The following is a 25114-nucleotide window of genomic DNA, read 5'->3' as shown; positions in this document are numbered from 1 at the left end:
CTTCCAACCGACGCCGGCCCAGCAGTACGAGCACATGCAGCAGACGGAGAGTTTTAACTCTCATTATAATATGCCTCCGCCCCCTCCAACGAATGTCCCCCCACGCCCTCCCTCACATCCCAACCCCCACCCCAACCCTCATCATAGCAATCCACCACCTCGCCAGCAACAACCACACCAGCACTCTCCACACCAGTCCGATCATATGGTCAATCATATCCCACAACCTCCTCGGCCACAGTCTCAGCCTCAGGCCCCAGGACGACCCTCTTCACAAGCAGGGCCGTCGCATACGCCACGAAGCACTCAAGCCCAATTAACGCCCGGTTCTGGGCATCTCTCCCAAGCACGGATACCTCCCGCCCCTCAGCCCCATCAGTCTCCTCACCAGCCTCCGCATCCAGCGCAGCAATTATCCATAGCGCCTCGACCAGCACCTCCCCCAGTACCCGCTGCAACCCCTTCTTCTAGTGCTCCATCAACTATGGCATCCTCAGACGGCGGCCCATCGACCGCGTCTCGTCAACAACAACAAAACTTGTAAATTGCGCTTCATATATACTGATATAAGTAAAGCTCATTTCGTATTCGAGTAGATTGACTTTGCCGATTGGGCTCGGCCAAGGGTTGATACGCCTTCTCCAGTTTAGCGGCGTGCTTTCTGGTGAAAATCCCAATGTAAATATTCATTTCCCCTTTTTATTCTCCAATCTAATCCAAAAATTTCAAAGAAACTTCAACTATCTTACTGGGAAAACCTAGTTAGAGAGTATTTCATGCCGAAAGCAGCCATGAAGCTGACACTGTGGAAGGATAACCAAAAGACGGAGGCCAGACCATTTGGTTTGTGGACAGTTATTACTTGATGCGGCAGACCTAATCAAATCGGCAGATATTGGAGTCCCAATTCTTCCTCGGTTTTTTCTGGTTACCACCCAATCGGGTGTCAAATCCATGACACTGTCATTGGATGGTGCGAGAGAGAGACTGGTTAATCATCACCATGCTGTTGTTGAATGTGTGTGTGTGTGGACCTATAGATATATCAACGGGTACACCGTCACTTTGCGAGGCCCGCTGACAGCTCATGTTTTGCTGGTACCCACCACAAACCTCGCAGCTGGAGCAGCGCAACAATCATCGCAGCAGCTTCCATACGTGCTGAAGTTTGACAATCTCGAATTTCACGCCAATCTACATGACAAATACATTGCGCTGGAATCATTACTAGGGCAACGCGTCATCGGGTCTCCAAAAACACCTCGTACTCGCAACGAATCAACGCCAATTTTAAATGGCAATGCGACGTCAGAAGAAGACAAGAAGTGGGAGGAACCCCGAGTCATGATCGAGCACGCATCAATACCTGGAGAACCAGTAAATGCTTTTGGAATTCCTCAAGCAACGATGCGCTGTTTAGAGGTCAGTTCTGATGACTTTTTTTGAATCGCTAGCGCTGAGTTTGTCTTCGATAGCTGGCGGAAAGTGTTGGTCAGATGACAGATCTGATTGCGTTTTCGAATGAGACCAAATTAGGACCAATGGGTATGTTTTTGGAGGCGTCTAGTCCTTCAGTTAAGATGTTAAAATCGGTAATCATAGATGCGCTAAAGAAATTCGCGGTGGGTATAAAAGAGAATCAAGCACAAAATTTAGGGCCGCCTGGAACGTTGGCCATGTCTAATGGCGCTGGACCAGTCAATTTTCAGAGCTTTCAGGGTCTCAACGGTGTACACTCGGCCCCAGTAACACTCTATTCTGGTGTGCCGTCGGCAAATCCGTCATCCATCCCACAACCAAGACCTTCAACTGATTCCCCACAAAATAATCATCTGTCTATCGACACTCCACAGAAGAATAAAGGCCAACCGCAATTGCAGGGGTCGAATCCTGCTCCTCCGCCACTAAGCTCGACGTCATCTGCACCCACCACCTCCCAGACCTCGGCCAACACTACGCCATCGATAGGCAACGCTACACTCAAACGGAAGCCTAATGATACCAACTCACCCACCACGAGTAATGCCGAACAACCTCCTAATAAAAGAGTGACCCGAAAGCGCGGGCGAACAGCCGGTGGATAGAAGCCTCTTTGCTGTGTTTTGATTTATTATCGTCGGATTTGCTTGTCTTTTTGTTAGCGATTATCTCAGCTGTTTCGCAGTACAAAGTGTACCATACTCATTGTTTTCTGCGTTGGATCTAAAACTAGGAGGGCGGTCCATGAACGTGTTATTTATAATTACCTGTACTATTATGACACCGAATTCCACGTTTTTATCTTATCGGTGGGAATTGAACTCCGATCGTATGGTGTGGGTATGTCTTGGAGAACATACCCTTGTCCCTCGTAGTCCCTCGTCCTAGTGTACCCACTTAAAGGCTAGAAAACGATCTCAAAACTGTTTTTCATGTCAAGGAATACTCTGCTTATGCTACAATGGTCCAGATAATCAATATATAGGTTCGTGACTGAAGTCGCACTGATCGCCAAATTTGCATCTGTCATTACGAAATATTCATCAGTTTCTTGTCTCACGTTCAACATTGTTGTAATTAATGCTCGCCTTCCTGCTGCAAAGAAACTGCAAGGTTTTCTTTTATTATTTCTAAAACCAACGTCTTCACCTCGACCGCGGCCGCGGCCACGGCCACGCCCTCGTCCCCTGCTATCAGCTCCCCAACGTCGATCTCGTGAGCCGTCGTCGGCGTAATCCTGTCCATAATCGGCATATTGATTCGCATTCCAGTTTTGTTCGGCGCCGCCGTAAGGGGGCTGTACGCTGTTGGATTGGCCCTGGCCAAACATGGTCTGAGCTTGTTGCATCAACTGCTGCATCTGTTCGGGAGGAATGGTTTGCATAGCAGCAAGTGAAGAAAGCAGTTTTGAATCAAATCCCAATGTATGGAAGCTCTGCCCATCATACGGCGCACTCGCCATTGTCTGATCAACATCGCCAGCTGTAAGCTGACCTACGAGATCGGCAACCGAAACTTGCTGAGTGTCCATCGAAGAGGAACTAGCCTCACTCCAAAATGTACTGTCACCGTCCTGCCCCACCGTCATCAATTTGACCTCTTTATCAACTTCTTCATCTGCAATGGTGATCGTAGGTTCACCAGGGCTATCGGGTATGTGCGCTGCAGACATATACAATGCACCTAAAGCAGTTTGCTCTCGCTCTTCCTGAGTTACTCTCTCCGCACTCTGCAAGCCTCTCGGAGGCAATTCGATGTCCTCGGGGATTTCAATAGCTGGTAGACATTTCGTCAATAACACATTTGATTTTATATGCTTTATTTGCTTACACATGGGATCAAACCAGTCGATGAGTTCTTCGAACAAGGGAACATGCAATGCTGCTCCTTCACCTCGATCCAAGTCACGGAGACTATGAGACGTATGAATACCCTGTGTAACAATAGTCGGAAACACGGCATTAATTTACAATACAAGATCATGTCAAGCAGGAATAGGTAGCTGACATCTACTGGGTCATCGTCGTAGATAGCCCTCTCTATAAGTCGAATTGACTCCAGTTGACCCTCGGGAGCCCAGGTGACAGATTTCCTCTTAACTTTAATAAGAGAACTTGTCGCATTAGCTGCTGAAACTTGAGATGTCGGCGGTGGCGTAGAGGTAGCTGGCGACTCCTTTCGACCTTTTGCCATCGACTTCAAAACCTCCTGGAACGGATCAATAGACGATGGCTGTGCAACATTAAGATCTAGTTCCTTCTTGGTTGGCAGAGCAGCTTTCTTGAAGTTGGGCAACTTCGGTTTTGGCTTTGGCGCCGAGAAGAAAGACGAGTCTGACTTGGCGTCCTTAACCGCAGATTTCGCCTCCTTCTTGACCACCGTCACCTTCGAAACAGGATAAGAAACAGCTACCTTTTTCGTTGGTGGTGGGATTTTCGTAGGAGGGTCTATCGGTTTTCTCTTCTTGTTTTTGGCCTCTGAATAAACATTATTATTTCTCGATTTTGGACGAATTTAAAATGACATGACTCACCCTCTGCCACTTTAGGATCGCCTTGTTTCGAGGCATTATCCTGCGCCTGAAGCAACTGGCGCCATCTTCGTTCCAGGTTAGATGCCATGTCCTTTATTGCTACATGGACATCGATAGATAGAATAGGATACATAATATTTAATACGCAAATCAGCGGGCAATTCATTAAACTACGGACAATAATAGAAAATGATTCAAGAACAGACTTCTCATCGTGTGAAGCCGACTCGATATGCGCAAAGGACGAAACTTGAATATCATGGAACGTATACTCACCCGGAGCTGGAGGTTCCTTAACCAATTTCACAATTATCTTGCCTAACTTAGATGATTTCAATGATTCGATCGTGAGAGGCAGCCGGTCTATAATCTAATGAACGATTCCCTTAGCAAAGGTGCAATACTAGATAAAACTGTGCGCTTACGTGCAACAGGGGCATAACAGTCTCGACTAAAGTACTGTCACTTTTGGCGGTGAAACCTGCCTTGAGCCATTCTCGCGTCACATCCATTGCGGTGGGGTTTTCAGACCATGCTCGAAAGTAATGATTACCTGCATTATCTCTAATTTTTGTCAAGATCTCCAATCGCAGCTGCGGATCGACATCTTGCGAACCAAAATCGTCAATGAAGTTGACAAGAGAACTAACAGCCCCTGCACCAGTAAAAGAATTGGGAAGTAACAGGGGCCTGACGTTAGCTTGGAGTAGTTCCTTCCGAGCCTGAGGAGTAAGGGTCTGTGAGGTAGACGTTGAAGTAGATGCCGTAGAAGGAGAATAAAGTGAAGACATAAGACTAAGGGAACCCATGATCGTGGCAGAAGGAGAATGTAATGCATGGGGAGAAAGAGTACCCTGGGGTTGAGATGATGGTTGGTGTTGTGATGGATGGGGTTGATAAAAATGAGAAGGATGAACATAAGAAGGATTTATTGATAAAGTAGAGGGTTGGATATGCGACTGATACTGATATTGGGAACGTTGGGGATGTTGCTGCGAAGATGAAGAATAATTAGACTGCTGTGTATACTGTGACTGGACATCGGAGCCATTGATGGTAGTCAGGGCAGGACTGTGACGGACAATTAGCACGTGGAAAGTGAAGAAGAAATAGACACATACTCTATCATCATTTGCGAAGGGGACGCTGACTGCTGGGTAGGCTGAGAATGGGTGGGCTGAGAAGAGCTTGTGGTTGCCCCATTCAAAGAGGAGTAGCTTGACAAAGGAACCGGTTGGGTCTGGCTTGGCCACGAGGGTGCGCCGTACGCGATGGCATTGTAAGGACCTGGGACAGCGGGCATGTAATAGCTGTGGGGAAAAGCATGGCTATAAAAGGACTGAGGCTGTGAGGACATGGAGGACGATGAGGACGAAGGACCTGGAGAAGGAGGGGATGAGGATTGACATGGAATATGGGCGCTTAAGGATGAATGCTCACCGGGTAGGTCCAAACCAAACTCGCTCAGATCCAAGGTGGGTTGTGTGGATGGGGTCGCGCCGGCGCCTGTTGGCTGAGTGGAGGGTGATGGATGGTCTTTCCAGTCATCGTTTCTGGGCTCTAGGTGGACATGCTGGGGATCGGGGACGTGCTGGCCCTGCTGGCTCTGATGCTGCTGCAGCCAAGTAGGCGCATTCGTGTACAAATCCATATGCGACGAGCGGTTCTTTTTTTCTCCCTCGCGCTCTCAAGCGTTATTGGCAACACTATGGCTTATTTCTGTGCAAACGAGACCCGGAAAAAAGGCAGGAGAAACACAGACGGTCAACACGCCTTTATCACCTTTGCTATGAGTTTTTACAGGTCGCTGGCTCAACCGACAGTGAGTCTGACTCCGTGATGTGTGCAGGGTCAAAGCGCATTGGCCAGTCGGAGATATAAGTATCACACTCAGCTTCCCAGTCCGCTTGCAGCTCCTCTCGGATAACCGCACTCGGCTCCTCGGCGCCACCCATAACGCCCCAGCTTATCTCTTCCTATAGTCTCCGTCGTCTCACGCCTGTAACACTGGTTCTCTACTGTCATCAGATACGAAACCAGCGCTGGACATGCAATGCAATGGCTTTAATTTACGCCTACTGTGTGTAATCCTTGCCCTTCCATCACTACAAATCACAGTGCAATAAGCACCCGTCTAATTGCTTCCTAGTCGCAGTCTCAGTTGGGTTTCAAATGTGTTTATCTTAGTACATATTAGTAGCAAACCTAATAAAGTTTGTAGTGCTCCCTATATAATATAAACAAACCCTTATACTTGCTGACACGCGTCAACAAATTTTCACTTTCCAAGCAAGCTTTCGAACTTAGTTTTTTCACGACCTTCGTTCCCCTTCGACCTCATCCCTTATTCTCCATCACCACACCATGGCTCCCAAGGAAGCGAAACCCGTCTTGAGCGATGTCGACACCTCAAAAAAACAGGTTGGTTATTTTTACCAACTTTAATTTTACTGCCTCCAAGTATCCGACTCCTAATGCATAATACCCTTTGCAGTTGGCCAGTAGGCTTTCGGTGGCTGCCCAGTCTATGCGCCAGTGTGCCACCTTTGTGGAATCTGTTGCGCAAACCGTAGCAAAGTTGCCCCTCGACGCTGACTCCATAGAAGCTCTACAGGAGCTCCTGGGCGACGCTCCAATCAAAATCGGAAAGCGAAAGGCTAGGGACGATGATGGTGACGGCACAAAGAGAAAACGCGTTACCAAGCCCAAAGACCCCAATGCTCCAAAGCGACCCGCTTCTGCGTACATTCTATTCCAAAATGAAGTTCGGGCTAAATTGAAGGAGCAGAACCCCGAATTACCCCAATCAGAATTATTGAGTCTTATCGGGAGACGATGGACGTCCATGTCTCAACAAGAGAAAGAAGTAAGTATGCCATTGTTTCATATAGACAACGTCTTACTTTGTCATGTTTCGTTAGAGATATACATCTGAGAACATCAAGGCTAAAGAGAAGTATCAGTCAGCAAAAGCTGCTTATGATGCACAGGGAGTCCCTAGCGACATACCTGTGGTTGCAGATATTCCAGCTCCCACTAAAAAAGCTGCTGTTATTGTAAGCTTTATCACTGCCGTCACTCTTCATCGTCTTACTTTCAGCAACAGAAAAAGAAAGCCAAATCTCCTCCCAAGTCGGCTCCGATTATCGAGACATCGAGCGATGCATCTGAGGAATCAGGAAGCGAGTCGTCGTCAGTTGAAGACGAAATTAAGGCAGCTGTAAAGAATGGCGATGATGATGATGACGACGACGACGAAGACGACGATGTTTCGTCAGAGGAGGATTTGCCGCCGCCGCCGATTAAGAAAACGAAGACGACCAATGCAAAGAAGGTCAAAGCGTAGCGTACCGCCCCACAGAAGTGCCTTTCTGTGAACCATTTTGCAGTGTTCCGTTTCCTCTTGGACCTGCCAGCCTGTCGTTATAGGTTTAGAAAATAGGTTTCCCTTCCACTAGTTGACTGTTATTCAAGAACGTTCTGTTTACTTGGTTTCGAGTGTATCGTGTTTCGTTGGATACAAGAATTCTGTTCATGGTTCTGCCAGATGGTAGTTAGCCATTGCTGTACCATTTTCGTCCCGGCCCGTTGATGTTAGTAAGGCTGCGTAAACCACAGCAAACCAGTGTACATGTCCGCAAAGCTTAGGCGTGATCATGTGCTGGCACAACGTATTGCTGTATAAAAGCCATATCTAAGCCATCTTCCCAACTTGTTCTCTGCCAACGAAATCTTCTACATGGCTTCACCTCCTCCTTACAGTGGCTCTGGTCCTAATCCGAGAGAGCTTCCTCCGGGCTGGACGTCCCAGTGGGATTCCAAGTACGTATACGTTATCGCCTTCACTTGTTACTGACGGATACTGATCTTACTGATTTTCCTGCTGATCCCCGCACAACGTAGTTACAATGCATGGTAGGTTTTCAGTGATAATCGTCAGTTCTGGGTGCTTACTTGCCTCCGATCCTCAAGGTTCTATGTGAACACGCGTGAAAATCCTCCCCGATCGTCATGGGTCCACCCCTACGCTACCGCTCCCAGCAGGTCTCCCCCGCCTCAACAATTCGCACCTGCCATGGGTGCCCCTCCTAACCGTGAATTCAATCGCTCGCCTTATGGCGAGTACAACCAAGGCGGTTGGCAGAACCAGCCTCCACAGCAGTATGGCGGTGGTCCCCCTGGAGGCTACGGTACTGGTTATCAGCCTTCCTACGGAGGGCCTCCCGGTGGTGGATATGGAGGACCTCAAGGTGAATATCGTGGAAACCCCGGTGGGTATGGTGGGCCTATGGGTGGTTATCCGCAGGAGCAAGAAAGAGGTGACGCCATCGTTTCTTGCGTTCATATTGATCAGATTATATTGATTCGAGTTTATTTATAAAACAGGGTTCTTTGGAGGTGGTCAGTCCCGTCCAACTTATCAGCAGCAGCCTCCAGCACCCCCCAAGAAGTCTGGTCCCGGTATGGGGACTGCTCTATTAGCAGGTCCGTTGAGCTGAGTGCTTACAGCACACGTACCTTGGCTCTAATTACTGTTTCCTAGGTGGCGCTGGACTCGTTGGAGGCGCTCTCCTTATGGATGCATTCGAAGATCATAATGAAGATGAGCGGGAAGAAGGCTACGATCAAGGTATGCCCAATCGTCTTTGACATTTTATTGGCGCATGTCTGATTTTCTGTATCAGGCTTCCAAGATGGCGCAGACGATTATGGAGGAGGAGGCTATGACGATAATGGCGGTGACAACTGGTAAAGCCGCCAAACATAACTTGACGTGATTTTTATGCATCCCTATATCTTGACGCGTTCTATTGTTGAACTATTATCTCCCATCATCAGTCTCTTGTAGATTTGTACACCAAACGTGTTTACTTGGTAAATATCTTTATGTCTGTTACGTTTCTCCCTCTTTATGTTTCTGTTGCATGGTCGTATCGAACAAGTCCTGTATGAACGCAATCGCAAGATAACACTTCTGAGTGGTTTATATAGCTGGCGGTGCATCCAATCCTGTAAATTACCGATCGGAAGAACTTCATGGTGGCCCACCGCTGCCATTTGGCTGTACTGCCGTTTATGGTTGTCGTATTTGAGTGACGGAGTGTGCGGTCGCCCTGGTCATTATACCCATGACCAGTAGCTTATAGTTTTTACCACCTAAAGAAACGCCTACGAAGTGTCTTTAGCTTAACATTGTAAGGATTTGGCGAAGTTAGATTTTCAGCATGACCTACAAGTCACGGTTGGAAATCAGATAATGTGACTTTTGTGACGTCCTCAACCCCCTGATAAACAACATTATCACCTGAGGCGCCCAACAAATAGGCCTAACTATAGGGAACGCTCACATGCGTCGTCCACTATAGTTAGGCTCATTTGTTGGGCGCCTCAGGTGCAGTATATGGCCAGTCTCAAGATTCTCGGGTGCTAGAGACGTGAACCGGTATCATAGGTTGCTTCGGTAGGCTTGTTTCCCGATTACCTTTGACCCGAACCAAAGCGGTACAGGAAATGTCCCATGTCCGCGAAGAGAATCCCAAGAGTGCAGTAAGTTCTGTTTCTGTTTCTGTTGTGCACAGGCCTGCCAGTGGGAACGCAAAACTACTGCCCCGAATGTAATGCTGCAAGTCCAACCTGTACCTGTTAGCGCACGGTCGGTGACAATAGCACCACTTATGGCTCGTTTGCGCAGTCGGTGCTGTACCACTACGCTCATTTATTGGCTCATGGCGGAAGGTGGTTGATATCGATATTTTTTTCGGTTCGTTACTCTGGCGAGCCTCCCCCTCTTCTGTGGTAAGTAGAGTTGTAGTCTGACAGTGCTACTTCCATTGAACTATGGTTCCAGACGCCAGTTCGCGGCTTCGAAGCTATCCAACGTACGGTATGAACGACATGTCCTCCAAGCGGCTGAAATACAGGTGATATCAAATCACAGAGCATTTTTCATTTGTAGATATTAACTCTTATTTTTGTGTTTTGAATAGTGCTGAAAAATCACATATGCAAGTCTCATGCGTTATACAAGCATACGCTCGGACATGATTATTGACTTGAATTTAATCACAGTTTTCGCGATGCTTCAACGGTGACTCAATGCAATGGTGCATCGAACCGACCCCAGCCTAAGAGGATTTCTCAAACGCAGCAGACAAGGAATCTCCCTTACAAGATCGAGCGTCGAAATATAACGAGTTCAGCGTCGCAGTCCACGCCTTCGTCACCATATTCAACTCTCGTATCTCGAGCTTCACAATCTTCGTACGCTCGCCAGCTTTATGCGAATTCGACAAAGGGCATGCGTTCCAGCGTCCCGCAGTCTCCGGAGAATAATGAAACGGCTGATACACCACAACCCCAGAGAGACCAAGATGTGGACTCTCGTAGATATTCTACGCCTGTCGGCAACAGCAGATCAGTCTTATCGGGAGGTAGACCTGAGCGACTACTGTTAGGTGGCGCTTTTGATGTCCCTCATCCTGATCACCTGGCGATGTCGCTATACAGAAGTAGCATTATGCAACAACACCCTATCGACACACTCGTTCAACAGTCTGATTTAGATCTGCTCGATCCGCCTGCCAGTACTTTACCTACGCGACCATGGTCAATGCATGCCGATATGGCTAGGAGCGCCTCACGGCCAATGTCTCATAGCTACGCAGGTCGCATCCAGGCTTCATCGGCCAGTCCTCCGCCATATATCTCAGAAACTACGCCGACCTCTGCTATGATCGATGATCCTGCTTCCAATGAACAACTCTCAACAAATGCTTTATCTTCTCCGAGTCCACCTTACGACATGGCTGATTTTCCACCTGATCACGCATTTTTCTCGTCGTTGATTGTCACGGATGAAGAGTATGAGGAAGAGATTCCACCATATGTGATGGCTGAAGAAACGCCCTGCTACACCACATCAGATGCCAGCACACTGTATGCTTATCAAGGATCAGTGCCTGCCTCACCAGAGTCAAATCAAATCCGACCGTCGGATACGTTCGAATGAACACATTGTCAACCCGTCCCCCATAATTAAAGCGCTTTCGGGCCTCGGCTTACATTATAGACCCCAATCTTGCATAAGATTGTTTTCTACCTCCGCTCCCTGCGGCCGATTCACAAATTTGACTTGACTATAGATTATCATATCTACCCCAATAGACAGCCCTTCCGCCTACCCTTTGTTACTAGCACGACGTGCAGTTGGCGTTGCTTGGCATTTAGTCAGATTCAGCGCAATATGTCGACAATTTGTCTGTGTAATGTACAATCAATCGAAACCTCTTTTTCTTTTTTACTTTCAGTCTAGACTCGCGGACCTAGCTCGCTCAGAGACGGTCTAGCAGAGTTCGCGAAACAGGTGCAGCGTGATCAGCGAAACTCAAGGCAGAGGTATACTGACGATACTCACTGACGTTCCCAAGATCTGTGCAAGCCTCCTTGACACGCTCTACAAGGGTCTTCTCTCCCTCTCGTACCCAGACACGAGGATCGTAATACTGATGTTGTATTGCTTGTCAGGTTGGTATTGTCGAGAACAAAGGCTGCTGACCTTTTTATTGGGCTTATCAGGGCCTTCCGGATTACCAACTTGGGCCTGGATATAGTCCTTCTTTTTCTCTACGAAATCCTAGTTGTGTACAGTTATTGTGATGGCCACCAGAAGATACCTGAAACACGTACTCTTATACCAGTAAGATATGCGTATTGCGTGTCTACACGGGTTTATCTGATCAGCCATATAAGCAACAAGTAGGAACGCGCGGGGCCTTACCAGTATCAACGTTCATTTTCACCACGCCGTTGACGACTGCGGTTTTGATCTCCTCCTTCGTTGATCCAGACCCGCCATGGAAAACAAGGTACCTACATGAGGATAAAATTATTACTTCACAGAACGTGTCTTATATAATGTTGCTCACAATGGTTTCTCCGGCTTTCCACCTAGCTGTTCACGTGCATACATTTGATGCTTTCCCAACAAGTCTGGGCGTAGTCTCACGTTTCCGGGTTTATACACCCCATGGACATTTCCAAACCCTGCTGCAATACTGAAGTTCGGTCCGATTTTGCTAAGGGCATTGTATATGTCGAAGACATCCTCTGGTTGAGTGTAAAGATTGGCGTTGTCAACGCCAGTGTTATCAACACCATCCTCCTCTCCTCCAGTAATTCCAATCTCCATTTCAAGCCACAAGCCGATTGCAGCCATGCGCTTGTAGTATTTTACACAGGTTGCGATATTCTGGTCCTTGGGCTCCTCGGAGAGATCAAGCATGTGGGAGGAAAATAGGGGTTCGCGATGTTCTTTGTAGTATTTCTCATCAGCTTCAAGCATACCATCGAACCAAGGTAAAAGTTTGTGAGCACAGTGATCGCTATGCAGGACAACAGGACTACAGGAGGAAGGCATTGTTGGAAAGTGAGGTCATCGATTGAAGGGGAAAGCTTACACGCCATATGATTTCGAGACAGTTCGTATATGCAGTGCGGCGGCAACTGCGCCAGTGACAGAGGCCTGTTGCTTGTCATTTGCAAGACCCTTCCCCGCGAAGTATGCACTTCCTCCTTGAGATACTTGAATGATGATGGGTGACTTAATGTCCCTATGGCGAACAACAGATTAGGATATAGTATAAGACAGAACACGGGCATATTTACCTAGCGGCCTCTAAGACAGCATTTGCTGTTGACGACGACGTTACATTCTTCACATATGACGGTTAAGAAACAAACTCAATAGAAAATGGTGTAAGCTAAACACTTACGATGGCCTATGAAACAGTGTATCGATAATGAAGCCTTTGTCCGCTAGGAGCATTTGTGGAACTCACCGGAATAGCAAACTATTACAATAGATTAGTGCACGCACAGAGGCAGTGATGTAGAGTAACTCACCTTATTGTCTTTTGCATAATCAAATAGCTTTCGGACGTTGTCACCAGTTAATACACCGGTCTGAAATGTGTATGGTCAGCGATAGGGGCTTTTGAGGGCGAACGAGCCCGTAGACTTCTTACAGGTACGATATTGAGAACACCCATGGTTGATATTAAATTCAATGGGATGTAGTGGAATCTTTGAGAGCTCGAAAGACCTGTGAGGACACCAGTACCGATACTTATAGTGATGCCGACCTATCCATGACTTCGGTGACGCCAATTGTGTACTGTTGTATGCCATAGCATTGGGGTGTTTCCAAAACAGTTCCACTAAGTTAGTCGAGTAATTAACCAGTTGCAGTGACTGTGGTACACTGCGAGCTGAAATTAGTTCTCTGAGCCCCCATGAATTCTCATAATATGGAGTCACCTTCCCCATTCCACTGACATTACCGTTTTCGACTCGATAAACCTGTACCCATTGCAAAAATCCCACGTCCGAGCTCGAGCATATATCAGACTGGAACTTGAATAGATGTACTGTTGAACTGGAAGTCCGGTGCGCCTATAAGTATCTGTTATCTAAACCGCGAAGCTGCTGGGTGATACGTGCGAACTCATTATCTTTCTGATTCAGGGCAGTCTCCGAGCCGAGCACATAAGCAATGTACAAGTGAAAATTCTACTCGTGAGCTTCGCTAGGACGCACAAGTAGATACTCTCAAAGCCTTGCGATACTTTTGCAATGAACTGAAGCTTAGTGGGTTGCCATCGCGTCTGTGGCGATAACAGGTGTTACCACGTGACTATGGCAAGCGCCGCCTCAAATAAAGTTAAGGTTCAAGCGCGTTAATTACGCGTCAGTCAAATTTCGCGTCTCTGTTCCCTCGCCTTTGTCTGAGACTTTGTCTTGATTGTGTGTGTCCATCCGCGATGGTGCAGACCAGAAAAAGTGCTGCTAGTGTGCAAGCCTCAAGCACCTCATCAGAAACACCGTTCAGCGTGGTGTCCCCTTTCCTCAGCAACGAGAATTCTGTCCAACCAGAAACCCCTGATACCTCTGACGATGGTCAAACCAAAGACAAGCTCCCTCTTCCACCCAGGAAGACTACTCAAACTGCATCTGTAACTAGAAGTTCAAGGAAGCGTGCGGCCAGCAATGCCGACGATTTTGAAGATAGGGATTCAAAGAAGACAACAACAAAGCGAAGATATGTCTCCAAGGAATTTTACGTAGAAATACCCGTTTCGAGTAGCTCCGTTCAGAAGAAAAAAGAGGCAAGATAAAAGAAATTTGTCATCTCGTTATGCCACTGACGCACCTTGGTAGGCTCCGAGACTTGCCGCAAAGGACAAAGGCAAGGGAAAATCTTCAAAAAAACCTCGAGCTGCAGATATAGAAGAGGGCAATTTAATCTCTGAAGACAATCTTGAGTATGATGAGCAGCTATCTCCTGAACAGTCTGATGCCTTTGAAGAGTCTGACGACAGTGGCTCCGAATTCGAACTATCTGAGGATTCCTTCCCTTTGAAAAAATTAAGGGCCTCGTCCACCGTAATCCCTGACTCAGAAGAAGAAGAAGCAGACGAAGATATCATGATGGAGGCTGCAATCGAAATGTCCATTCAAACCGCTCGCCTTGACAACCAACAAAATGAGGGAGTTGGCACATCATCGTCCAAGAATGAAATCTTGCCAAACACTACTGCTACAATTCGTGCAGCCGCAGCTGAGCGTCGCCTTGCGAAGAATAAGGCCAGAGGATCAGCGAAAGCCAAAATTGTCGTCGATGATGACTTTGAAGACCTCTCGGATTTGACTGAGCCTGAAGAGTCCGAGGACGATGTCCCACTTGCAAAAGCGAAGGGAAAGTCGAAAGCAAAAGCCAAGGCAAAAGCACAGCCAAAGAACATGTCCTACCCAGAGTTGCTACGTCACAACAGAGAACAACGTAGGCATGCTGCCGCGGAAAGAAGAGAAAATAAAAGAGAAGAACGTGCTTTGATGGAAGAATTGGGCAGGAAATTGACATGGGTATGCGGTGCAATCTTTTTCTATATGATTTACCTGATGGCGTCGCATCAAAGGCTGAAAAGTCAACTATCGCTCTGAGGAAACATCACCCAGAACTAAAAGATGTTTGGGGCGACCTGGAGGCTAGTATACCCATTATTGTTCCGCAAAAAGCAGAACAACCGGCGACGTTGAAAGTCACGCTACTGCCCTTTCAAAAGGAGAGTTTATTCTGGATGAGGAAGCAAGAGAAAGGTATATGGAAAGGTGGCATGTTGGCGGTCTGTATATATCTATGTCGCCTGTTTGAACACTGACTAAAATATGACATTGGTTTTATAGGATGAGATGGGGTAAGCTCCTTTTCAAAATAAATCGAACGCTTACTCATTTCGATCTTTTCATAGCATGGGTAAAACTATCCAAATAATATCGTTATTTGTTTCCGATATGAAGAAGCCGAATCTTGTCGTAGCGTGTGTTCACAATGCTCTCGTATTCGTAAATGAAGTCGCACTAATGATTTTTGTAGACCTACTGTTGCAGTAATGCAGTGGAGGAACGAAATCAACACACATACGGAAGGGATGAAGGTCCTCGTTTGGCACGGGGCATCGCGGGTCAACGATATCAAGGAACTGAAGAAATACGACGTGGTACGGGTGGATGCCGTTTTTCTGTCTGTCGGTACTTACATCGGTGTAGGTCCTAACAACCTTTGCCGTGCTAGAAAGCTGTTTCCGCAAGCAGCAGAGCGGTTTCAAGCGAAAGGGCTTGATTGTCAAGGAGAAATCTCCATTACATTTGATCAAGTGGAACAGGATCATCGTATGTATTTTCCGCCGCCTGTGTTGGTATTCTTCTTTCTAAATACATTACCCACAGCTTGATGAAGCACATAACATCAAAGAACGTTCCACTAACACCGCCAAAGCATGCTTTGAGCTTGACAGCAATTATAAGTGGTGTCTCTCTGGGACACCTTTACAAAACCGTGTCGGCGAGTTGTACAGTCTAGTGCGATTTTTGGGTGGTGACCCATTCTCGTACTACTTCTGTAAGTTCCACGGCAAGTAAATCGCATTTGTACACCTTCTGAATATTGGTCGCTAGGCAAGAAATGCGATTGCAAGTCCTTGCATTGGAAATTCACTGATAAGAGGAATTGCGATGGTATGTTACCCATAGCGAGAGATTATCAGACTCAAATGCTGACTGCTTCTCATAGATTGTGGTCATAGTCCGATGCAGCACGTATGTATAGGCACCATCCTGGCTTCGCTTAGCTAACACCTTTATCATTAGACGTGCTTCTGGAATAATGAAATCTTGACACCCATTCAGAAGAACGGGATGATCGGTCCCGGCAAGTGGGCATTCAAGAAACTGAAGATTCTTTTAGATAGGATGATGCTCCGCAGGACGAAGGTTGGTCTTCATGGTGCCTTACTATCTGATAGGCTATGTGACACCTATTTTGTTTAGATACAAAAAGCAGATGACCTGGGGCTCCCTCCAAGGACTGTGATCGTCAGAAGGGACTTTTTCAGTCCTGAAGAAAAGGAGTTATACCTATCGCTTTTCTCGGACGCAAAGCGTCAGTTTACTACTTATGTGGACTCTGGAACTGTCTTGAACAGTGAGTATCAATCATCTTGGACTCGTTATAAATCTTGACTGAGGGTTTATAGATTATTCAAATATTTTCAGTTTGTGAGAACCTCTTAAATTTCTTGATTTTTGACCCGCACTGAAGCCAGTCTAAACAGACTGACTCGTATGAGACAAATGGCTTGTCATCCTGATCTTGTTCTTAGAAGCAAAGCCAATGGTTCCACCTTTCTTGGTAGCAACGAACCAGGCGAAGCGACAGTTTGTAGGTTATGCAATGACGTCGCAGAGGATGCCATTCAGTCGAAATGCCGTCACATCTTCGATCGTGAATGCATCAAGCAGTATCTGGATACCGTTGGCGATATATCTGTAGGCCCCTATCTCATTCCCACAATTACAACGCATATGTTCTTACGCGACGTTCATAGCCTCAGTGTCCCGTGTGCCATCTACCACTGACTATCGATCTTGAAGCCCCTGCACTAGAATTGGAAGCGAATGTTCCTAATGCTCGTCAGGGTATCCTTGGACGTTTGGATCTCGATGCTTGGCGTTCCTCGTCTAAAATAGAAGCACTTGTAGAAGAGCTTTCCAATCTTAGGGCACATGATAACACGACCAAGAGTCTCGTCTTCAGTCAGTTCGTCAATTTCCTTGACCTTATCGCCTTTAGGCTTCAGAAAGCTGGCTTCCGAGTGAGTGCCTAAAATATCGATGGCCTACTTTGCATATTAAAATGTCTCCAGATCTGTCGGCTCGAAGGGACGATGAGTCCTCAAGCTAGAGATGCAACTATTCAACACTTCAGTTAGTCACTTTGATGGGTTTTGTTTTGTTTAGTGAACCCTTACTGACAGCTGTGTAGTGAACAATGTTGATGTTACGGTTTTCCTTGTCAGCCTGAAAGCTGGAGGTGTAGCTCTAAATTTGACAGAAGCCTCTCGGGTTTATCTGATGGACAGTTGGTGGAATCCTGCGGTATGTCAATATCAATCTTGCTATAGAAGAAGGCTCATCATTCTTGGTATAACTAGGTGGAGTATCGTACGTGGTATCTGATAATGTGGCACATTACACATGACTTACTGGAATACAGAGGCTATGGATCGTATTCATCGTTTGGGTCAACACCGACCTGTGCAGGCTATCAAACTCGTGATCGAGGACAGCATCGAGAGTCGTATTGTTCAGGCAAGTCGACGTCGCATTCCTAATACTTTTCATGAACTGAAACGGGTCACATAACAGCTACAGGAAAAGAAATCAGCAATGGTTGACGCAACATTATCGGCGGATGACTCGGTATGTTCGCAGAGTATTTGAGGAGCGCTCTGGACTAATTTGACGTATTTCGTTAGGCGATGGGTCGACTTACTCCGGACGATGTAAGTGTTTCCTTCATGCGTTCGAAATCACATTACTGATCTACTACTCCTTTGTCGCTCTCGGTTTCAGCTCGGATTCTTGTTCAGAGTGCGTACCCATCCCTTTCCTGCTTGGTTTAAAGTACTGATTCACTCGACTTGTGTAGCTCTGAGCTTTCGGTGGACAGTGCGAGAAACATCGGTGATATAATTACCACATAATTATCTTATTGTACATTATCTTGCTTTATGTATACGCGGATTCACGTCGTGAAAGACATGAACCTGCAACGCAAGACATTCAGGTTCCCCGCATTGCCCTTGGCTCGGTTGAGGTCCCAATATTATTTCGATCGTGCTTACATAAATACGGCAATAAACATGTGAAAACTAAGCTCGGGGACCGGTGTCTTGAGCTTTAACTTGAAAGTGGACATCCACCGTCAGCCTGAGTATTGTATCTGGCTTACAGTACCATTAGCACTGCAATCATAACATATGTCGACCAAAGCGATGAAAGAATACACGTTTGAGGAAGTGGCGAAAGTATGTGTTCTCTATCTGACCTCGTTCTGGATAGCTAGCTCATTTATGTCCCGGCAGCATGACAAGGAAGGAGACTTGGTGAGCATCACTCGACTGGAGCGAACGTTGTGCAGGGCTGAGTGTTTCCGAAGTGGATTGTCATAGACTCGAAAGTATACGATCTATCTCGGTTTGCAGACATGCATCCAGGAGGAGCCAACGTGCTCTATACCGATGTGGTGGGTAAGTGCATGCACGATTCTTTGGGACGACTCAAGCAGTTTTGAAACTGAACTACCTTGCTATTAATTAGCCGGAAAAGATGCCACACAAGTGTTCTTTGGTCTCCATCGGCACGAGGTGCTGCTGAAGCCTCAATATGCACGATTACAAATTGGCAAAATTCAGGGCGAGGAAGAATCTATAAAAGCACTTGCTCCAGGCGAACTCTCACAAGTACCTTATGCGGAGCCAACATGGCTCAGTGCCGGGTACTCCAGCCCATACTACACTGATAACCATAGGAAATTTCAAAAAGCCGTGAGGAAGTTCTTTGTAGAAGTCGTACACCCTGAAGCCGTTCGCTGCGAAGATAATGGGAAGAAAATATCCCAAGATGTCGTAGATAAACTGAGGTATGTCGGGTTTTCGACCACTGTAGTGCCCACAAGTAACGTTTTCTCAGCGAACTAAACTTTCTCGCAATGCGCCTTGGCCCTGGCAAGCATCTTAAAGGCCGAGTACTGATGGGTGGCTTAGTCAAGCCAGAAGAATACGACTACTTTCACGAGGTTAGATACAGCCTTTTACTGTCCTTGTTGAGTGCTACATACCGAGTGACAGCTTATCCTCAACACCGAGCTCGCTCGTTTTGGAACTCGCGGGTTTGTGGACGGGCTTCTGAATGGCGGTGTCATAGCCCTCCCTCCACTATTCAATTTTGGTACTCCCGAACAACAGGCTAAATTTGTGCCTGATGCCTTGGCTGGCAAAAAGTACCTTGCATTAGCAATCACTGAGGCTTTCGCTGGTAGTGATGTCGGTGGAGTGCATACCACTGCGGTTAGAGATGGAGATGACTGGATAGTTAACGGTACCAAAAAGTCGGGACACACATTTTCTGCGTTTATTTTTTTTTGGTTGGCTCACACACTTCTATTACAGGTGGATTACGAATGGTACATTTGCTGACTACTTTACTACACTATGCAAAACGGAGGTAATGATCTTCTTATCCCAACCAAATCCTCGCTTCTCATATTGCCCTGCTCTCTTAGCCTGGATTCACCGTCCTTCTTATTCCTCGCGTAGAAGGCGTTTCAACGAAACCAGTCAAGACTGCGTATTCTTCAACTGCGGGAACCGCATATGTCACATTTGACAAAGTTCGCGTCCCATTTGCGAATACCCTCGGAAAAGTAGGAAATGGCATGTCTGTCATTCTCAGTAATTTCAACCATGAGCGTTGGATGGTTACTTGCACCAGTCTTGGCGCCCAACGGGTTGTCGTTGAAGAGTGTTTGAAGTATGTAACTTCCTTCCATTCCGTTCAGTATATGACTTGCTCAACTGTTTTTAGATGGACTAACCAGAGGATCGCTTTCGGAAAGCCTCTGAATGCACAAGCAGTCATCCGCTCTAAATTGGCGAACATGATTGCCCGTGTGGAGGCTTCGCATAATTGGGTAGAGGCTATAACTTATCAAATGAACAATGTTCGTGGCATACATCTTGTAATCAAACCAATCCATGCTCACTACTAATTCACACAGATGTCATATAATGAGCAATCGGACAAACTGGCTGGACCAATAGCACTTATGAAGCAGTACGTCCCGCCTTGCTTTATCGCATAGTCCCTCACATAACATAATATATCTTAGGTTTGTCTCTCGGGCTGGTCGCGAGACTGCAGAAGATGCCACACAACTCTTTGGTGGAAGAGGTATAACAACAACTGGGATGGGTAAATTGATTGAAAATGTAAGCAGCTTTTCCTCTATTCTTGGGTTGTCACTGATTATGCCTCAGTATCATCGTACATCACCTTACGACGCTATCCTTGCTGGTGCGGAAGATGTTCTTGGTGACCTCGGAGTACGACAGGCTATGAAGAAAATGCCTCGTAATGCACGATTGTGACCGTATAAGCTATCGTCATTGTCATGCACTGCACAAAGCTTGGAATGTACATATATAACATATATATATATCGTTATAGCTCGTATCCATATCCAATATTTTATCACCTACACACTATTCACAAGAAAACATGTCTGTTTTTTTCACTCCCAAAAGTCCTCTGAATTTGTTCATTGCATCGTCAGCGTTATCCAGCCCAAAGTGATGGCCAATCCCGCCCATATTCCATTGGGCGAAAGTATCTTTGTTCCCGAGTTAGTCGTTGGAGATGGCGAGGATGAGGCGCTAGAAGTGGAGCCGGATGCCGAAGATGGGAAGACAGTGCTCTGAGACAGTGATGGTGCAACAGTCGACTGGGATGGCAGCGCGGTTATTGTGGTCTGAGAGACGCTGGAAGTGGGCGACGTATTCGTAAGCGTAGTCTGAGAGGCAGCTGAAAGAAACGAAGTCGTCAAGGTGCGATTGGGGTTCTGTCCTGGAAGTGTCATTTCTGGAAGAGAATAACCAGCGTTTGCACAAGTAAGGTAGTAATCTGCGGTGAATGAGTGAATAAGAACGCAAAGCACAAATTTGCCGCCTTACTATCTAACAACTGTTGAGCCGAGGCGTAATCCGCACTAGTAGCGTTATCAGCGGTTCCAACACACACGAAGCAATTGTAATAAGCAGTCTCGAAGGACTGTAGGCAGAGCGTTGAGAGAGACGGGTTTGACTGCAGGCATCAAAGTGAGATGATGCGGATGTGGCGGGGGCGAAAAAAAGGGGAGCTTACAGACGTTACGCTAGTTACAGAATCGCAAGTGCTCATGCATTGAGGCGGAACGGTGCTTGACTGCCTTTTTACCAGTGATCCTTTCGAGACGAGGTGGAAGCTGGCGAAACGTTCGCCATCGCTCGGGGTAGCCATACAGGTGAAAACCCAACACAGGGAAATGAGGCCCAGGAGGAGGAGTTGCATCGTACAGTGTCTCGAAATTGTGGACTCTGGGGGGAGACAACTGGGGAGGGCGTCAAACGTAAGTGAAGAACCAGCACCTTGGGCTTATAACACGCCCCATGGTCACTGCCTCGAGCCGCGGCAGTTCTTTAAAAAAGGAGAAGACACAAGGCCATCAATGGGATTGGAACGCTGGGAATGGTTAGCTCCCACCTTGGCAGATCGGGCGTCCATTAACACCAAGTATGAATACAGCTATGCCCCGCTACTCGGATAACAAGGCAGCGTGAACTCGAATTGAAAAGGAATGATCACAGCCGCCATATCATCATCATGATGTTCGAGTTTAAGTCTTGGTGAATGTGGTAGCACATGCCACAACGCCACATGTGCCAGAATATCTAAGTTAACAATCTTATCGTTCACCCGTCATACAACATCCATACTATTCGTGACTAATAATCGTAAGAAAATATATAAGGGATCCATTCGAGAGTTCCCAACTTCTCTTTTCAAGACTACTGTATCGTCAATGTGATCCAGCCCAATGTAATCGCTAATCCTGCCCAGAATATATTGGGAGAAAGTATCCTTGCGCCTGCAGTAGTTGTTGTTGCTGGCGTGGATGAGGTTTTGGATGCTGAAGCCGATGTGGAGCCTGAAGATGTGAGAGCTGTAGTTTGAGACGCCGGTGCCGTGAGCGATGTCTGAGGGGCAACAGAAGCAAATGAAGTCGTAAGGGTGCGATTGGGATTTTGTCCCGGTAACGTCAATTCTTCAAGTGGATAGCCACTGTATAAACAAGTAAGGTAAACATCTGGGGAGGAGGAATAAATACAGTTAATAAGTCCGGGGATAAATATCGGGCTTACTATCCAAATCTTTTTGTGCTACGCTGTAATCAGTAGCATTAACAGCTGTTCCAACGCAGAGAGTGCAGTTGTAATAGCCGTTCTCAAATGACTGTGAGCAGTACATGATAGGAGATGGGTCCTGTTGCCCGGGTGAGAGAAGTGTAGGATTGAAGAGTAATGCAAGCTCACCGAAGCAACCACACTGTTTATAGGATCGCAGATGTTCGTGCACTGCTCAGGGACAGAACCCGACTGTCGTTTGGTCAACGATCCCGCCGAGGCAAGTCGGACTCTAGAGGAGAGGTAAGGTTCGCCATTGCTGGGAGCAGCCCATGAACCCAAGACCAAGAATAGAGTAACAAGACTCAGGAGAATGAGTTGCATCATGAAAGGGTATCGAGATGCTAGCCCACGAACTGGGGGGACAGACAGTTAGAGAAAAGTGAACGTGAGGGAACCAGCACCTTTTGACCTTTCCCGCTGCCGCATGGGGCAGTGCTTGTTAAAAAGAAGATGATACGGTTCATAGAATCATAGAGGTTATTAAAAGGCACTAACCGATAACGATGCCCTGCCTGCACATCGGGCGTCCTAGTAAGTCTGTTCATCAGACACGTGTATGCGGAATATGGCTTATATAGGTAACGTATAATCCGATAGATCAGTGCTACGCGCGGAAGCTTTTGAAATGAGGGTGCTGAGCAGAGAGACACAAGTTCCACTTGCAGACGCTGGAAGCAGCGAAGCGAGACAGACAGCAGACGCTGAGAACGCAGGAACACGAGACCCATTTTTCTCAGTAGTCCATCATGCAGAAATACATTGCTGTCGGATCTCCCCATGTATCCACTGCAGTCTGCATGTTCATCAGACCCTTTCCAGTAGTATTCTCGTGCTGTTTTCTCCACGATTTTTAGATTAACCGGCCACGGCTTCTGTAGGGGACATCGTAGTGTTGCAAACATACACTCCAAGCAATGCCTGTAAAGAATAAAGCATGAATTGCCACCATCCTGCAGCCAGACTAGCCATGGTGCATTGTGTTCTGCATGTCGCGGTTATGAGATGCGAGCGTAATAAGTGACTCGGAGCACCGCTGGTGGCTGTGTGGCTGTGCTATCCATTTATGCCGATTCCTTTTCTGTGAGAAACGTCATTCCAAAGTTGCATGGCTCAGCATCCACCAAGTTTTTTTCCAAGCACAGCGCTGGTTCGTATCAGTTCTATTTTGCGTATATATCATCTCATATGATCCTATCTCCTAGGACCATGCAGCCGCAGGGCTTGGAGCTGGCGTGGTTGCCGTTCTCTGCATGCACCCATTGGATCTGCTGAAGGTCAAGTTGCAAGTGTCAACAGAGAAGCCTCAAGGAGGTGTCGGGAAACAGATATGGCTGGCTCTCAAAGACATCAAAGTAAAAGAAGGCTGGAAGGGCCTTTACCGGGGAGTCTCGCCCAACATTGCTGGCAATGCGTCCAGCTGGGGACTATACTTTCTCTTGTATGTTTCGACTGTGCTCGCCCTGCTTACTGCTCACCCAATTCATTCAGTTACAACATGCTCAAGAAACGAGCTGCTGGCGATAATCCCAACTTCCAAATGTCTGCAGGATCCTACCTTCTCTGTTCTGCCCAAGCAAGTTCGCATTTCTTATTCACCCAACATATTTCCATCAACCTATATCAATAAAACTTCACTAGGTGCTGTTACTGCTATCATGACCAACCCAATATGGGTGGTCAAAGTCCGTATGTTTACTACCAGGGCCGATTCGTCAACATCTTATAGAGGCCTATGGGGTGCGTCTGTTCATACTTTCTCTTTGGTTTTGCAACATTGATTAAACGGCAGTATAGATGGACTGTCTTCCATATTGCGAACGGAAGGAATGTCGGGCCTATGGCGCGGTACCTCTTTGGCATTGGTTGGCGTGAGCAACGGTGCTGCACAGTTCATGGCTTACGAGGAAATGAAAAGATGGGGTTTTGAACAAAAGGCCAAACGGTTTGCCAAGGCTGGCCGGACCATGACGCCAGAGGATGATAAACTAGTGCGTTTTTCGACTGTAGTTCTCTCTTGTGCCCTGTTGTTGACATCATTTTTCAAGTCAAACACATCGTATACAATTATGTCTGGTGCCAGTAAGTTATGGGCGTTGGCTTTGACTTACCCTTACCAAGTTATCCGATCTCGACTACAAGTACGTTATTTCTGCTGTTCATCGGCGAAACTCATGTGCACCATCATATAGAACAACGCGACGACACATATTTACCCTGATATTCCCACTACTGTCAGGCGCACCTGGCAGGGCGAGGGTTTCAAAGGCTTCTATCGAGGCTTGGGCACGAACTTTGTTCGTGTCCTTCCCGGCACCTGTGTAACGTTCGTCGTTTATGAAAATATCGCATGGCTACTGAGAACTTCAGCGGGAAGACGAGAGCAGCGGCGCAAGGATGCATAGGATACTTCAGGTATTTCAGTTGAAGAGCTTCGGTTGTTCGAGAACCACTTCCATCAGACGAATAACATATAATTAGATGGCATTAACTAGTCACGGATACAACATAGACTGATACTTTCATAGCAGATGTATAATAGTTTAGTACGCTAATAACACACACATCTCACAGCTTAAAGCATTCGAAATCGCGAAAACTTGAACAAATGTTCGTGATACCTAATTTTAAAAAAAAAGAGAAAACAAGGAATCAGTTCACAACTCATAAACCGATGAAATAAAAAAGAACGATGGTCAAATTAACT

The 25114-nt window shown here is 46.8% G+C and overlaps 11 protein-coding genes across 11 annotated transcripts; 6 read left to right on the top strand and 5 right to left on the bottom strand.

Moving 5' to 3' along the window:
- Positions 1-1620: 1620 nt before the first annotated feature.
- SERLADRAFT_446355 (uncharacterized protein) lies at positions 1621-5859 on the bottom strand (the record flags this gene model as incomplete). Its single annotated transcript, XM_007315160.1, has 9 exons — positions 1621-2502; positions 2568-3255; positions 3310-3412; positions 3487-3956; positions 4013-4111; positions 4289-4382; positions 4438-5083; positions 5134-5392; positions 5453-5859. The coding sequence occupies 9 exons, from the start codon at positions 5661-5663 to the stop codon at positions 2454-2456; spliced, it is 2619 nt and encodes an 872-aa protein (XP_007315222.1).
- Positions 5860-6740: 881 nt separating this feature from the next.
- On the top strand, positions 6741-7068 carry SERLADRAFT_381367 (uncharacterized protein; the record flags this gene model as incomplete). Its single annotated transcript, XM_007315159.1, has 2 exons — positions 6741-6878; positions 6934-7068. Coding segments are annotated over 2 exons (273 nt in total), but the record flags the coding sequence as incomplete, so codon positions are not given.
- Positions 7069-7108: 40 nt separating this feature from the next.
- Positions 7109-7381, bottom strand: SERLADRAFT_381365 (uncharacterized protein; the record flags this gene model as incomplete). Its single annotated transcript, XM_007315158.1, has 1 exon — positions 7109-7381. A coding segment is annotated over one exon (273 nt), but the record flags the coding sequence as incomplete, so codon positions are not given.
- Positions 7382-7693: 312 nt separating this feature from the next.
- Positions 7694-9099, top strand: SERLADRAFT_459998 (uncharacterized protein; the record flags this gene model as incomplete). Its single annotated transcript, XM_007315157.1, has 6 exons — positions 7694-7834; positions 7916-7927; positions 7985-8329; positions 8397-8494; positions 8554-8642; positions 8698-9099. 6 exons carry the CDS (start codon positions 7752-7754, stop codon positions 8788-8790), a joined length of 720 nt encoding a protein of 239 aa, XP_007315219.1.
- Positions 9100-10331: 1232 nt separating this feature from the next.
- On the top strand, positions 10332-10880 carry SERLADRAFT_381354 (uncharacterized protein; the record flags this gene model as incomplete). The annotated part of the gene is made up of 1 exon (XM_007315156.1): positions 10332-10880. A coding segment is annotated over one exon (328 nt), but the record flags the coding sequence as incomplete, so codon positions are not given.
- A 266-nt stretch (positions 10881-11146) lies between these two features.
- SERLADRAFT_381350 (uncharacterized protein) lies at positions 11147-13103 on the bottom strand (the record flags this gene model as incomplete). Its single annotated transcript, XM_007315155.1, has 12 exons — positions 11147-11354; positions 11427-11514; positions 11568-11645; positions 11699-11730; positions 11790-11881; positions 11938-12411; positions 12469-12621; positions 12677-12723; positions 12784-12789; positions 12850-12861; positions 12914-12973; positions 13036-13103. 12 exons carry the CDS (start codon positions 13057-13059, stop codon positions 11344-11346), a joined length of 1077 nt encoding a protein of 358 aa, XP_007315217.1.
- Positions 13104-14811: 1708 nt separating this feature from the next.
- On the top strand, positions 14812-18204 carry SERLADRAFT_459982 (uncharacterized protein; the record flags this gene model as incomplete). The annotated part of the gene is made up of 22 exons (XM_007315154.1): positions 14812-14932; positions 14986-15192; positions 15254-15264; positions 15319-15387; positions 15444-15567; positions 15617-15739; positions 15797-15968; positions 16025-16084; positions 16140-16165; positions 16217-16339; positions 16397-16550; positions 16603-16624; positions 16681-16894; positions 16954-17220; positions 17272-17332; positions 17391-17503; positions 17560-17569; positions 17622-17716; positions 17774-17827; positions 17884-17910; positions 17981-17998; positions 18057-18204. The coding sequence occupies 22 exons, from the start codon at positions 14903-14905 to the stop codon at positions 18060-18062; spliced, it is 1986 nt and encodes a 661-aa protein (XP_007315216.1).
- A 150-nt stretch (positions 18205-18354) lies between these two features.
- SERLADRAFT_354576 (uncharacterized protein) lies at positions 18355-21568 on the top strand (the record flags this gene model as incomplete). The annotated part of the gene is made up of 12 exons (XM_007315153.1): positions 18355-18435; positions 18493-18513; positions 18567-18657; positions 18728-19049; positions 19100-19205; positions 19258-19517; positions 19579-19633; positions 19692-19939; positions 19994-20129; positions 20187-20242; positions 20298-20397; positions 20446-21568. 12 exons carry the CDS (start codon positions 18388-18390, stop codon positions 20554-20556), a joined length of 1554 nt encoding a protein of 517 aa, XP_007315215.1.
- A 292-nt stretch (positions 21569-21860) lies between these two features.
- SERLADRAFT_413646 (uncharacterized protein) lies at positions 21861-22734 on the bottom strand (the record flags this gene model as incomplete). The annotated part of the gene is made up of 3 exons (XM_007315152.1): positions 21861-22310; positions 22366-22486; positions 22537-22734. The coding sequence occupies 3 exons, from the start codon at positions 22732-22734 to the stop codon at positions 22012-22014; spliced, it is 618 nt and encodes a 205-aa protein (XP_007315214.1).
- A 122-nt stretch (positions 22735-22856) lies between these two features.
- Positions 22857-23434, bottom strand: SERLADRAFT_459977 (uncharacterized protein; the record flags this gene model as incomplete). The annotated part of the gene is made up of 2 exons (XM_007315151.1): positions 22857-22898; positions 22922-23434. 2 exons carry the CDS (start codon positions 23310-23312, stop codon positions 22891-22893), a joined length of 399 nt encoding a protein of 132 aa, XP_007315213.1.
- A 20-nt stretch (positions 23435-23454) lies between these two features.
- SERLADRAFT_459976 (uncharacterized protein) lies at positions 23455-24987 on the top strand (the record flags this gene model as incomplete). The annotated part of the gene is made up of 7 exons (XM_007315150.1): positions 23455-23557; positions 23613-23848; positions 23899-23987; positions 24049-24147; positions 24205-24398; positions 24456-24548; positions 24600-24987. 7 exons carry the CDS (start codon positions 23516-23518, stop codon positions 24810-24812), a joined length of 966 nt encoding a protein of 321 aa, XP_007315212.1.
- Between the last annotated feature and the right edge of the window lie 127 nt (positions 24988-25114).

The sequence above is a fragment of the Serpula lacrymans genome (genome assembly GCF_000218685.1).
Source record: "Serpula lacrymans var. lacrymans S7.9 unplaced genomic scaffold SERLAscaffold_4, whole genome shotgun sequence".
In the NCBI taxonomy this organism is placed as follows: domain Eukaryota; kingdom Fungi; phylum Basidiomycota; class Agaricomycetes; order Boletales; family Serpulaceae; genus Serpula; species Serpula lacrymans.
The sequence above is the reverse complement of the archived record's forward strand: the minus strand, read 5'-3'. Positions and strand labels throughout refer to the sequence as shown.